At 44.2% G+C, this 13,651-nt stretch overlaps 1 protein-coding gene across 2 annotated transcripts; it reads right to left on the bottom strand.

Moving 5' to 3' along the window:
• Positions 1-1,004: 1,004 nt before the first annotated feature.
• Positions 1,005-13,651, bottom strand: si:dkey-175m17.7. 2 transcript variants are annotated; one of them, XM_045207976.1, is made up of 5 exons: positions 13,360-13,651; positions 12,435-12,482; positions 4,466-6,657; positions 2,016-2,321; positions 1,005-1,640 (listed from the first exon to the last, which is right to left on the bottom strand). In XM_045207976.1, exons 3-5 carry the CDS (start codon positions 6,639-6,641, stop codon positions 1,375-1,377), a joined length of 2,748 nt encoding a protein of 915 aa, XP_045063911.1. In that variant the 5' UTR covers positions 6,642-6,657; positions 12,435-12,482; positions 13,360-13,651; the 3' UTR covers positions 1,005-1,374. The 2 variants fall into 2 exon arrangements, with proteins under 2 accessions (XP_045063911.1, XP_045063912.1); XM_045207977.1 differs by lacking the exon at positions 12,435-12,482.

Genomic DNA, 13,651 nt, shown 5'->3' with positions numbered 1-13,651 from the left:
GGAACCCAAAAGGGTTCTACCTAGAACCAAACGTTTTTTTAAACTGGAACCAAAAAGGGTGGGGGGGGGGAGCCGAAGAACCATTTTGGAACCTTTTTTTCTAAGAGTGTAGGGTTCATCTTCTAATATCTTTCCAACAATTGTCTGTTGGAAAGACAACATGGATAGATCCATGACTAAGTCCCGTTCAATAACAGTCTGCAGAATCTGTTCAACGGTGTCTGTGTATCGTTGCTGTTGCTCTTGACCATCCTTCTATTGACACCAGCTCTGGTTTCATCCACAGTGTTGTAGGCTTCTGATTTCACCCCATTTCTCTAAGAATTGGCACGATTAAATCCGCTCACTCCTCCACCAGTCACACATTGCTCTATTGCACAACTCTCAAGAGAGTGAAAAAAAAATAACATTGACATTTATGACCCAGTGAGGAAAAATAGAACTAAACCAACAATATGGTAAGATCAGCTGTCGTCTGGGACTGTGTCACTTCAGTTGAGAGGCAATAGTTTAAACGACCAAACATTTTGATGGGTAAAGTGCATTGGAATGACCTTTCTGGAGCTATGTATAGTGGCGTTATCATAGTTTAATGGTGGGGTGTCACTATAGTTGAATGGTGGGGTGTCACTATAGTTGAATGGTGGGGTGTCACTATAGTTGAATGGTGGGGTGTCACTATAGTTGAATGGTGGGGTGTCACTATAGTTGTTTCTGTTCTGGTTCTGCATGCGTTATTGATTTTGTAAATGGCCTTGTGTTAGACCAGGACTAACAGATGGCCTTGTGTTAGACCAGGACTCATTGCACTTCCTTAACATCTGTAATGCTACAGTATATATCACAAGCATCAATTGAGCCATCTGATTACAGTGGATCCTGGGAGATCATATTTACATTTAAACATTTTAGTCATTTAGCAGACGCTCTTATCCAGAGCGACTTACATGGGCAATTAGGGTTAAGTGCCTTGATCAAGGGCACATCGGCATATTTTTCACAGAGTCGGCTCTGGGATTCTAATCGGCGACCTTTTGGTTACTGGCCCAACGCTCTTAACCGTTAGGCTATCTGCCCCCCTATCTGCCAGATATCTAAGCATTATATAAAAATTGGCAAAATTACATATGGTATTGGATGAGGATCGGGTTGGCCAGAAATGAGCCTATTTATAAAATAACCAATCAAATAATTTCTCCCATAATCTATAAAAGTGCACTATTTCAATCATCAATTCATCATCTATGCCAATCTGTCAATCAGCGTTTCCCTCTTCATCATTCTACCTTTAATTTCTCCTACACAAAACTATGGCTGGCCCAATGCGGGTTTCCTCCAGCCCTCCATTCTGTCCCTCTAATCCGTCTCCCACTCTCAGACCTGGGTCTCCAGGCCGCTGAGTTTGGGGGTCAGGATGCGAGGAGTGACCCCGGAGTTGAGGTCCCTCTCAAACTCCAGTAGCTGACCCATGAAGTTGAGGTTGGGAGACACCACAGGACGACGGCCCCGCACGTACTTGTAGGCATCAGTCATGGTCATGAGGGTGTGCTTCATCAGGTAGGCGATGACGATGGTTGCCGAGCGGGACACGCCCGCTTGACAGTGCACCAACACTCCTCGCCCACTCTGGTGAGCCTCCTCTGTGGATAAAAAGAGGTTGCTATCAGATGCCCGTCAAGGATGATCGCTGGAATTCATCTACTACACAGCTTTTTCTGGATCTGACTCTCCAGTTCTCCCATCTTCCCTTTTGATCCATTTATAGCTCCCTAACTGACTTTCCAGTTCTCCCATCTTCCCTTTTGATCCATTTATAGCTCCCCAACTGTCTCTCCAGTCAAAAACGTTGAAATAGGAGATTGAGATCAGAGGAAAAACGTAACATATAAATCATCATGATCCTTACCTTATCTCACTGCTAAAATACTTCAAGCTCAGACAGAGAAAAAGACTGAAAGACAGGAACGGGGATAGAGAGTGCAGTAGAACATGAAGGTAAATACTGTTCAACTCACCAATGAACTCAAACACCTCTTCAAAGTACTGACGCAGGTTCTGCTTGCTATTGTCGGTAGCCGGCAGCCGTTTGTAGCGCACCAGGCAGGAGCCGAGGTGGTAGAGGGGCAGGTGTGTGGTGACGTTGACCACGTAGCCGATGTTGAGACGCATCAGTAGGTCCAGGTCCTGGGCGTCCCTCTCGTTGCCCAGGAAGAGGAAGGGCAGGATGGGGCTGACCACCGCGTTCTCCACGTCAGGGGTCATCCCACTCTCATCTGACAGGGAGGCCGGGAGCGAGGAGGAGAGCGGCAGAGTGAGGTGCACTGGGAGAGCAGATACAGTGAGAGATTGCTGTTAGAAAATACAATTTCATTTGATTTGGATCACTGGCTGACATGCATTCACCCTGAAGCATACAAAAATAGATCAAGCATTGGAGACAGAAAGCGTTATGAAGAGATGTGTGAATGAAGGAGAGGCAATGAAAGTGTACAATTAATCTAATTTATAGTGCTTGTTTGAGCATGAGTATCATTGCTGTTCACTTTACACACGCAGAGCAAAGAAGTACGCAGCTCTGAGGAACTGCTAAAATACTTATATAATTTCATACATATTCTCCTTTCAGGAAGAGGGAAAGGTACAGACATGAAAAGATGTCTGACACTACATTCTTCATTCTATACTGTATGTCATCAACACATCCTGAACTCTTAACGGAGTGGGAGGAGGCTTCAGTTATGTAACTAATAAGAATAGAGAATATATCATAGCTTTTTGGGTCTTCATCATTTAAATGAGAACAGCTTAATCTCCCACTGACAGGGTTCAGTGTCAGTGACCCCATTTCCCTTAGGAAAAAAGAACATAAACTCAGCTATTCTAATCTCCCCCTCTTCTCGGCACTCTTCTCCATTTCTCTCCTCTGTCTTTTTCTCTCTCCAGAGCCTAGGCTATAATTAACAGTCATTCTCCCCGGGTTCCTTTAAAATCCCCAACATGTTAGAATACCGTAACATATAAAGAGAGATAGGCATGGAAAGGCAGGGGATTTAAAAGAAAGAGAAGCAGGGAAAAGGTAGAAGAAAGAGACAGTAATGAGAATAAGAATAGGAGGAAAGAGATTTACAGAAACAAATGGTAATTGCTGCAGTCAGACATGAAAGCTGGTTTCTCCATTGGGGATTTTTTTTTTACTGTAACTATCTAAGTGTCCATAACTTTCTGTCAAAAATGTACAACAGTCCAAAACCAGCAGAAGTACACTATATGTACAAAAGTATGTGGACACCCCTTCAAATTAGTGTATTCGGCTATTTCAGCCACACCCATTGCTGACAGGTGTATAAAATCGAGCACACAGCCATGCAATCTCCATAAACAAACATTGGCAGTAGAATGGCCTTACTGACGAGCTCAGTGACTTCCAACGTGGCACCGTCATAGGATGCCACCTTTCCAACAAGTCAGTTCGTCAAATTTCTGCCCTGCTAGAGCTGCCCCGGTCAACTCTAAGTGCTGTTATTGTGAAGTGGAAACGTCTAGGAGCAACAACGGCTCAGCCGCGAAGTGGTAGGCCACACAAGCTCACAGAACGGGACCGGCGAGTGCTAAAGCGTGTAGCCCATAAAAATCGCCTGTCCTCGGTTGCAACACTCTCTACCGAGTTCCAAACTGCCTTTGGAAGCAACGTCTGCACCAAAACTGTTAATCGGAAGCTTCATAAAATGGGTTTCCATAGCAGAGCAGCTGCATACAAGCCTAATATCACCATGTGCAATGCCAAGCATCGGCTGGAGTTGTGTAAAGCTCGCCGCCATTGGACTCTGGAGCAGTGGAAATGCGTTCTCTGGAGTGATGAATCACGCTTCACCATCTGGCAGTCCGACGGACAAATCTGGGTTTGGTGGATGCCCGAATGCATAGGACCAACTGTAAAGTTTGGTGGAGGACAGTAATGGTCTGGGGATGTTTTTCATGGTTCGGGCTAGGCCCCTTAGTTCCGGTGAGGGGTAATTTTAACTCTACAGCATACAATGATATTCTAGACGATTCTGTTTCAGGATGACAATGCCCCTGTGCACAAAGCGAGGTCCATACAGAAATGGTTTGTTGAGATCAATGTGGAAGAACTTGACTGGCCTGCACAGAGCCCTGACCTCAACTCTATCAAACACCTTTAGGATTAATTGGAATGGCGACTGCAAGCCAGGCCTAATCGCCCAACATTAGTGCCGATCTCACAAATGCTCTTGTGGCTGAATGGAAGCAAGTCCCCGCAGCAATGTTCCAACATCTAGTGGAAAGCCTTCCCAGAAGAGTGGAGGGTGTTATACCAGCAAAGGGGAGGACCAAATCATTCCATGATTTTGGAATGAGATGTTAGACGAGAAGGTGTCCACATACTTTTGGTCATTTAGTATAGACTAAAAGACTTAAACAAAAAAAGAGTGTTGGACATCCTTACCTCTGCCGTTCTCCTCGTCCTGCTCTCTGTTGAGTGAGTTTAGGACCAGGTGGAGGGACTGAGCGGAGGGGAGGGAATGCCGTCCCTCTGCATCTCTCTGTCTGGGTTTGGGTTTGAGGAGAGTGCTGGGAGCTGACGGTGCTGTTGAGAAGGAAGAAGGGGATTGGGGAGAGGGGGAGCGGGGGGAGGGGGTGCGAGGGTATGCCATATCGTCTTCCTGCCCCATGCCATCCACCATCCCTGTCTCCCCACCTTTGTTCCAGAGCCTCTTCAGGGAGTCCCGGCCCGGATCTCGCCCAGACCCAGACCCAGACCCAATGAAATCCAGGACGGCCATCTTGCCTTGCTGAAGCCGGCGGCGGCCAGCGTGGTCTGTTATCTGATTCCGGGTGAACTCCAACAGGTTCCTACAGTCCAGGATGACAGGGCTGGTTCCGTTGCTGCTGTTCTGGTTCTGACCGGCACATGTCTTCCCCACTCCCATCCCGGCACAGCTCTGGTGGTTCTGTTGGGTTTTAGACCTGGTCATCTTCTTCGACAGCTCCTCGGGCCAGATTGTGCGCACACTGTAATCATCATCATCAGCGGGGAATACTCCCATGGGGTGCCCTGCCCCTACACCCCTGCCCAATCCGGGGGGCTTGCCGCTACGGCGGGGGTTGAAGGTCACCACTATAGGGTCGCTGCTACAATAACTGCAGGTAGAGCTGCCACCCTGACTGGCTTTGGGGTTGCAGCCACTCACACAACTCTGTAAGGCTCGCAGCGGGGCTGAGGAGGATAGTGGGGTACAGGGCAGGCATCCCCCCACCAGTTTTTTGCGGAATGCAGCAGGACTCTCAAAGGCGCCAGCCTCCCTGGAGCAGGAGGCACACCGCAGGGGTCTGAGCAAGCCCGTCCGGCAGTCCGACACAGTGCTGTTGGAGGATGAGGTGTTGGTGGTGGAGGCTGTGGACAAACATCCCCCCAGAGTTCTTAAACCCATTGCTGAGCCTCCTCTATGGTTCACCCCTCCAACCCCGTGGCCGTGGGCGCAGGAAAAAGAGGACAATGGACTCCCCCCACCCCCCTGGCAGCCAGCAGAACGTCCCCTGGCCCCCCTGCAGCGGACCAGCTTCCAGCAGCCACAGCTGAAGGGATGGGAGAAGTCGATGGTACAGGTGTGGTCTGGGCTGGGGAAACCTCCACGGGAGGAACAGGGGGAGAAGGGTAGGCCGTGGAGGATCTGAGGGCGATGGTCCCTGCCGCGGGATGGACGGGGCTGGTTGAGGGGTTGCTGGAACGAGGTAGAAGCACAGGGTTGGTGGGAGGAAGGGGAAGCAGGGTAATGGGAGTTTAGGACGGAGGCATGGGGCACAGGGACAGAGTTGTGGTGGTGGGGCAGGCTGTGGGGGTTGGGGTTTTGATGGACAGGTCCCAGTTTGGAATTCTCTTTGTTACCCACGCAGGGCACTTCCCGGGCACCTCTGGGGGGGAAGCTGGCAGAGCAGACTTTGGAGGACGCGTCCTGCGCCTTCTCTCTTCTGGACTTGGACTGCTGTCTCTTGGCTGGGACAAACTCTAGAACCCCTCCTGGGGACACAGCCAGATGATTCTGATGGTGACTGCCTCGTGAGGCCTTGATCTGGTTCTGTGGGTGGTTTTGGAGTTGCTGCACTGCTCCACCAGGCTTCCCTGATGTTCCCCCAGCTTTTCTCTCCCCGTATCCTGGATCCAAGCACAACGAGACCCTTTTCTTGCCAACCTTCACACTCCCACTGCGACCTAAAGTGTTGCTGTGCCCTCCTCCTCCTTTTATTCCTTTGTTCACGGATAACTTGATGTCGATGGTGTGTGTGTGTTGGTGGGGTCTAGGGCCAAGAGTCACGGTCCCGTTGCTGTGACAGTGGCTAGGGGTGTGTCTGACACCCTCTGAGACAATGGCCTTGTCGCCCTTGGTTTTCTGCAGACGGGATGATGATCTGCTCTTGCATTCCAAAGACAGTGAGTTCGGGGATGTAGGATTAGGGTGGGACTGAGGAGGGTGGGGATGAGAAGGGCGGGAGAGAGGTTTGTTGCTGAGGGCTGTTATATGGGAGTGAGGCTGTGGTGTGGTCTGTGGGGTGGACCCACGTAGGGCCAAGTTTTTAGGGCGCTGAATAACCACTATGCGCTCGCCAAGAGGGAGTGGAGGCATCTGGGTCTACACAAAGCTGTGTGTGTGAGAGAGAGAGGGGAGAAAGAAACAGATAAATAATGTTAAGATTGTACTCAGATAAAATCTAAAATTAGTCACTTTTGGTATCACAGTGTTGGGGAGTAGTAAACTACATGTAATTCAACTAGTAATTTAACTACATTTTGCGGTAGCTTGGTGGTAGTTTAACTAAATTCAGTAGTTAATTACTTTTTTTTGCCATGTAGCTAACTACTGGAACTACACACTACTTTTTTGGCTAAAATAAAATAAAATATGGGTGAAGTAGGCAAGAATGTCCTTTCTTTTTCAGCATCAGACCTGCCTAGTTCTCACTTGAAACATAGTTTTTGTGTTTAATAGGCAAAATTACACATTCTGTTAACATATTAGTGATCTGTTCTTGCAATTTGTAGTCTATGACATTTCAGATTTAGATATGATAATTTATCACAAAGTAGTTTGGATGTAGTGAACTACTTTTTCTAAGTAACTTTAATTAAGTAAACTTTCTTAAGGGTAGCTTTAGTGTAGCTTAACTTCTCCCAGTGTGAAGGAATTGGTAGCTTGGCAAACGATATTTTCAGAGTAGCTTCCCCAACACTGTGGTATCATCATCAACATCATCACATTTTTTGAATTCGAAGCCATATTTACATCACATCGGTCCTACACTAGAATAATGACCAGTGAAATAACTAAGCTATGTAACTACCTTGCAACAGACTAGGTATGTACACTTTTGCTGATACTTTTTGGTATTATCTTGAGAAAAAACCCCACTATGAAACATTCTGTGTATACATGCCTAGTATACAAGATATTTACATGTGTTATTTAAGCAATAATGCCCGAGGGGGTGTGGTATATGGCCAATATACGACGGCTAAGGGCTGTTCTTAGGATACAGCCCTTAGCCGTGGTATATTGGCCATATATAACAAACGCCCGAGGTGCCTTATTGCTATTATAAACTGGTTCCCAACGTAATTAGAGCAGTAAAAATAACTGTTTAGTCATACCCGTGGTATACGCTCTGATATACCACGGCTGTCAGCCAAGCAGCATTCAGGGCTGGAACCACCCAGTTTATAACCCCTTATAGATCACGCATAATAAAGCTTATTAATGTAAATTGTTGCAGAGTTCGAATTCAAGATGAACACATACAAATGACTGTTACTTGACTACTGCTGCCGACCACCGTGATGAACGCCCAGAAGAATATGTGAAGCATATTTCTGTTAGTCATCCGTTAGATTGGAAAGAATATACACCAAAAACACACAGGAATGAAATCAAAACCAAAAGACCAAAATACAGCCTTTATGATTTTGCCAAAACATGGCAGACACCACTGTTTTAAGAACATTTTGGTGAAATTGAAGTTAGGTCAAGAGAATGAACCAAATGTCTCCCTGTTAGAGAAGGCCCTTTGCCATAGCACAGCAAACTAGAGAGCCGGCTATAACCGCCAGAGGCACTGACTGACCATCGATGTACGTAACCTATAAATAAGCACTTCGTCATTAAATACTTGAATAAAGACTGGAGGAGAGAGGGAATTCTGGGCAAAGCTTTACATATTGTATTATTTTCATTATCAATTTATTCTACCCTTAAAAAATTTTTTGGGGTAAATTGATGCCTAATTCTCATTTGTAGTAAAGACTTTGCTTTTGTCATCTACTAAGCACTACTTACTATGACAAAACCCATTAATTAGCTTTTTTGCATTAAAGAAGATTCTCTGGGACAGGGCCATGGAGAGAGAGAGAGAAAGAGAGCGAGAGAGAGAGAGAGAGAGAGAGAGAGAGAGAGAGAGAGAGAGAGAGAGAGAGAGAGAGAGAGAGAGAGAGAGAGAGAGAGAGAGAGAGAGAGGAGAGAAAAAATACAGAGAGAGAGGTTGAGAGAGAAATAGAGAGTTGGGAGGACAGCGATATAAAGAGACAGTGTAGACCACAGACTAGAGGGGAGGAAGAAACATGTCAAAAAGGCACTGAGGATGTATTCACACCCACGCAACACGCACACCAACCCATAGACAAAGCACACCAACCCATAGACAAAGCACACCAACCCATAGACAAAGCACACCAACCCATAGACAAAGCACACCAACCCATAGACAAAGCACACCAACCCATAGACAAAGCACACCAACCCATAGACAAAGCACACCAACCCATAGACAAAGCACACCAACCCATAGACAAAGCACGCCAACCCATAGACAAAGCACACCAACCCATAGACAAAGCACGCACAGAGCTTGGTGATGGTTTCCTCATCTTTTTTCCTTTTTCAGCCTTGCCTTTGTGTAGCCTGTGGTGGAGGGGGGTGGGGGTTACATTGACCCAGTTTTGTCATTGTGGAAGTCAACATCACTCTGATCACACGTTGTAAACACCTCATCAGCACATACAGTGGGTTCCGAAATTATATTCACCCTTGATAAAGATGAGCAGAGTGTTTAAAATAAATAATTCAAATATACTAATACAATTGCTCAGAGAAACAGATTTTGTTTAACATGTAATACTTTTTTTCCTCAAAAAGGTAGGGGTCAAAATTATTGACCCCCCTGTTTTCAATACCTCACCTTGCGAGGATAACGGCACTGAGACTTTTTCTTAAATGTTTTATGAGTTGGAGAACACATTGGGAAGGATCGTAGACCATTCCTCCATACAGAATCCTTCCAGATCCTTGATATCCTTCATCTGCGCTTAAGGACTGCCCTCTTCAATTCAAACCACAGGTTTTCAATGGGTTTCATGTTTGGAGACTGAGATGGCCATTGCAAAACGTTGATTTTGTGACCAATCATGATGCTGTCATCTAACAAATGTAAATGCCTGCCCACAGGGCACACACTGGTTGAATCAACCTTTTTTTAAACGTCATTTCAATGAAATTACGTTCAACCAATGTGGAATAGATGTTGAATTGACGTCTGTGCCCAGTGGGTGGGGCCTCATTTATCAACCGTTCGTAAATGTCTTACTAAATTCTGACGTACGTGATTCTAGGATTTGCGTGCGCCACAAATTATTGGGATTTATCAAACTGTCACATGGAACATATATGCATGTTTTCATTGATAAATCAGAGCCATATTATATTTGTGCGGTCGTGAATGAGCGCTAAAACCCCACCTGGAAAACACCCCCCATTCATCTTTTATGGTAACAAAAAAAAACTAATTTGCTGTATGATTTGGAGATGTTGGAACTGGGCCATGATAGTTCCTAAAAGAAAGAACAATGGTAAGTTTTATCACATTTCTGTAGATGTGTGGGCAGAACTTTGCAGTGACTTTTCCAAACTAAAAATGCATGCCGCCTAGTCAGTGACAAACACTGGCCGTGCATTGTGAAAGATTGATTGTCCTTTCGAACTATTTAAAAGTAAATGCTACAGTCCACACTTCTATGCAAAAGACAAACTGATGTTCAATATTTTGTTTAGCAATACATGATTGTGCTTCTATCTCCTTCCTTGGTATTAGCTCTGAAATGAAATAGGCTAGGCTATGATGTCGCGCTCTATCGCACAGCAATACTGTAGCCTACCCATACTGTCAAAGCTACCGGTCTACTTACTTTTGAGCATGCTTGGCTATTGAATGAGCGATTGATAAATGGTAGCCTACTATTTGTTGTGTAGCCTGAATAATTTAAACTAGTTATGTCAGAAAAGGAGAGACATGTCCCACTGGGCGAAAACTGGTTGAATCAATGCTGTTTCCACGTCATTTCAACGTCAATTCAATGTGATGACGTGGAATCAATGTGGAAAACTGATTGGGATTGCAAAAAGTCATCAACATAAGGGAATTTCGTATTTTTTTCACCTAACTTTTAACCTAAATCCAATGATATGGTAAAATGTTATGTTGATTTCACATTGAATTCACGTTAGTTGACAACTCAACCAAATGAGTTGAACTGACGTCTGTGCCCAGTGGGGTCCTGCAATATGATTATGATTTAGGCTTATAATAAAAAGTAAAATAAACATATTAGACGACATGCTGCTATGCGATCCCCTTACCAACGGCAAATGCATCTGTTTTATCATTAGGCCTACGTTTTAATGTTTTTATTAGCCTACCATTATTATAATTCCTGTGCATCAAACACCTCCCATTTCCCCAAACAAACAATAAGCCTATTTGCTTGCAATACTGTGGATCAACCTTCTAGAAGTTGTGTGCATGCATAGTTTTAGATTTGCGTGGAGATACGCACACTTTCCCGTCAAGTTCGAAATTGATAAATACCAACCTTTGCGGAAAAACTGGTGCACGCAAGTTTACAGTCTTTTTTTGTGAGCACGCACCTTTGATGAATGAGGTCCCTGGAGTTTGCTAAACAGCATTGGCACCGGTGCTTTGGTCAGATTACATGAAAATAGAGCTCTTTGGCCACGCACACACCAGTGGTGGGTTTGGCGTCTAAATGAGAATGCATGAGCAGAAAATAACCCCATGCACACTGTAAAATATAGTGGTGGATCTTTGATGTTATGGGGCTAATTGCTTCCACTTGTCCTGGGGCCCTTGTTAAGGTCAAAGCATTATGAACTTTACCCAGTACCAGGATAATTTTGCCAAAAACCTGGTTGCCTCTGCCATGAGGCTGAAACTTGGCCGCAAGTGGATCTTACAGCAAAACAATAACCCCAAGCACGCATCAAAATCCATAAAGAAATGGTTAATTGACCACAAAATCAACATTTTGCAATAGCCATTTCAGCCTCCGGACTTGAAAACCATTTAAACCCTGTGGTTAGAATTAAAGAGGGCAGTCCATAAGCGCAGGTGAAGAAGGATATCAAGGATCTGGATGGATTCCGTATGGAGGAATGGTCTAAAATCCCTTCAAATGTGTTCTCCAACACATACAACTTTTTAGAAAAAGGCTCAGTGCCGTTATCCTTGCAAGGTGAAGTATTGAAAGGTATTGATAACAGGAGTGTCAATCATTTTGACCCCTACCTTTTTGAGAAAAAAATGTTTTAATTGTAAAACAAAATCTCTTTCTCTGAGCAACTGTATTAGTAGAAAATAATATAATTCACCACTTTTGTTTAGCATACAATATAGCTCAGTATTTAAATTGTTGATTATATACAGTCATTTCTGTTCATCTTCATCAAGGGTGTCAATAATTTCAGACCCCACTGTACATGAAAACAGTGTAGCAGTGTATTAATCACACTATCTAAGCACAGTCAGACCAAAACCACACAGCGCAAACCAAAAAAAACATACTTAAGAAAATGCTTGCAGCTATGCCTCTTGAGATCATTATCATCATTGTTCATCAGCCCCATTTTGATGATTATTGTCACCATATCTACAATTGCAGCCAGTAGGCCTACATACATTTTGGAAAAGAGGTTCTGAATTTGGAGACTTGATAAAGGGCAAAAAAGTATAGTTGTTGCTACAGAATTAAAACTTAAGCTTACATAAAAAGATGATGATGTGCAAAAGAAGTCCATCCGTTATACCATTATGTGATTATTGTTAGAATGATAGAAAAAGCACCTAGAAAAATGTTGAAACTGTTGAAATTCTGTCCCCCCATGTAACAAAGGTGAAAGAGGTGACCTGATGATTACTCTGACTCTGAAGTAGAGGACCAGGTGGGATTCACAAGACACTGTCTGCCTCGTTGGGGTCTTACTATCAGTCTACTGCTGAAATTATCTGAAATTGTAAGGCCTATTTGAAGCCTTCAGTGACCTCTGTAAACGTCTCTACACATTCACAAACAGACCTACCTACAATACTATCCCGGTTTGCTGTGGACAAATAAAGGCCTGCTGCGCCTGCAAGAGAAGAGGATAATAACAACTACGGGCATTGGTGAAAGAACACTAATACATTGACTGCTGATAATAGAGGAATTCCATAAATAAGGTGTAATCATACGCGAGTAAAATTATTTCACGCATCGTCAGACATCATTATGCTCAGGGTCCCGTCTCAGTCTCTATGTGTCACTGGCAGGAAATAAGAAGCAGTCTCTCCACATCTCCATGAGTGGCGTTTTACGGGTGCACTTTGATCGCATATAGGCTATGCTAGAATTATTAGGCCTACGCTATATACAAATAGCCGAGATAAGAATAAATTATAATAGTGAAAACGCATATCATGTAAATAATTCATAAGAAAACCATGCAACAACAAAGAAATATGCTAATAATAATGTGCAAGAAATAATGGCTATGGCCTTTAGCTTAGTCTGCATGTCCTACAACTCCAGCATCATAGGCCGGTTTGGTGGTCCAGATTAGGCCATGGAAAAGGAATCGTCATCGTCTCGAATCACTTTCACTCCCATGTTTGGTCCTGATAAATAATAGAAAGTATTTTCGCAAAGACTGCAGAGATTTTGGCAAAGACTACCAGACAGTTAATAAGTAATGAAGGTGAATTGAATCCCTCTTGATTCGTAGTGTCGCGTCAAATGGATAGTGTCTGGTGTCTCAGGGAAGGGGTTCCTAGTTCACTGTTCTAATTTGGTTGGCATTTTAACGCACTGGCTTTTCTTATATGCATATAAATATGTAACACATAGCCATAGTGCTGGATCATCATGTGGCAACAATAGGCTATAACATTAAGAGTGATTTCATATCAGACATGACATCTTGTTCGTCAGGCTACGCTGGGTAAAGTGTTTAAAATAAACGTACTTACGTTATGAGTGACAATTCCGTTTTATCTTCATTCTCTCCGTGTAATAAAATTCCTTAAATGTTCATTGTTGTTGTCCAGACATTTGTTTGCACTGCAGGACCTAGCATATTTTGCGGATCCGTTTGCCGTGCAGGAATAAGCTTACATATACAAATATAGGACCAACGACACTAACCATCTATTATTGATCATTTTAAAAAACATATCACCCCTATAAAAAGTGCTTACACCATACCAGTGTAAGTGCTTGTGCGTGTGTTAATGTGCGCTTGGATGTATGCGTGAGAGGAAG

Source organism: Coregonus clupeaformis, chromosome 27, assembly GCF_020615455.1.
Source record: "Coregonus clupeaformis isolate EN_2021a chromosome 27, ASM2061545v1, whole genome shotgun sequence".
Taxonomy (NCBI): Eukaryota; Metazoa; Chordata; class Actinopteri; order Salmoniformes; family Salmonidae; genus Coregonus; species Coregonus clupeaformis.
This window is presented reverse-complemented; position numbering and strand designations above follow the sequence as displayed.

Bases quoted from the DNA above. Each gene is read 5' to 3' on its own strand.
- si:dkey-175m17.7 (XM_045207976.1), bottom strand. From the start codon at position 6,641: ATGCCTCCACTCCCTCTTGGCGAGCGCATAGTGGTTATTCAGCGCCCT. The intron at 2,322-4,465 runs GTAAGGATGTCC...CTGCTCTCCCAG, and splicing joins GGACGAGGAGAACGGCAGAG to TGCACCTCACTCTGCCGCTC. The intron at 1,641-2,015 runs GTGAGTTGAACA...TTTTATCCACAG, and splicing joins AGAGGTGTTTGAGTTCATTG to AGGAGGCTCACCAGAGTGGG.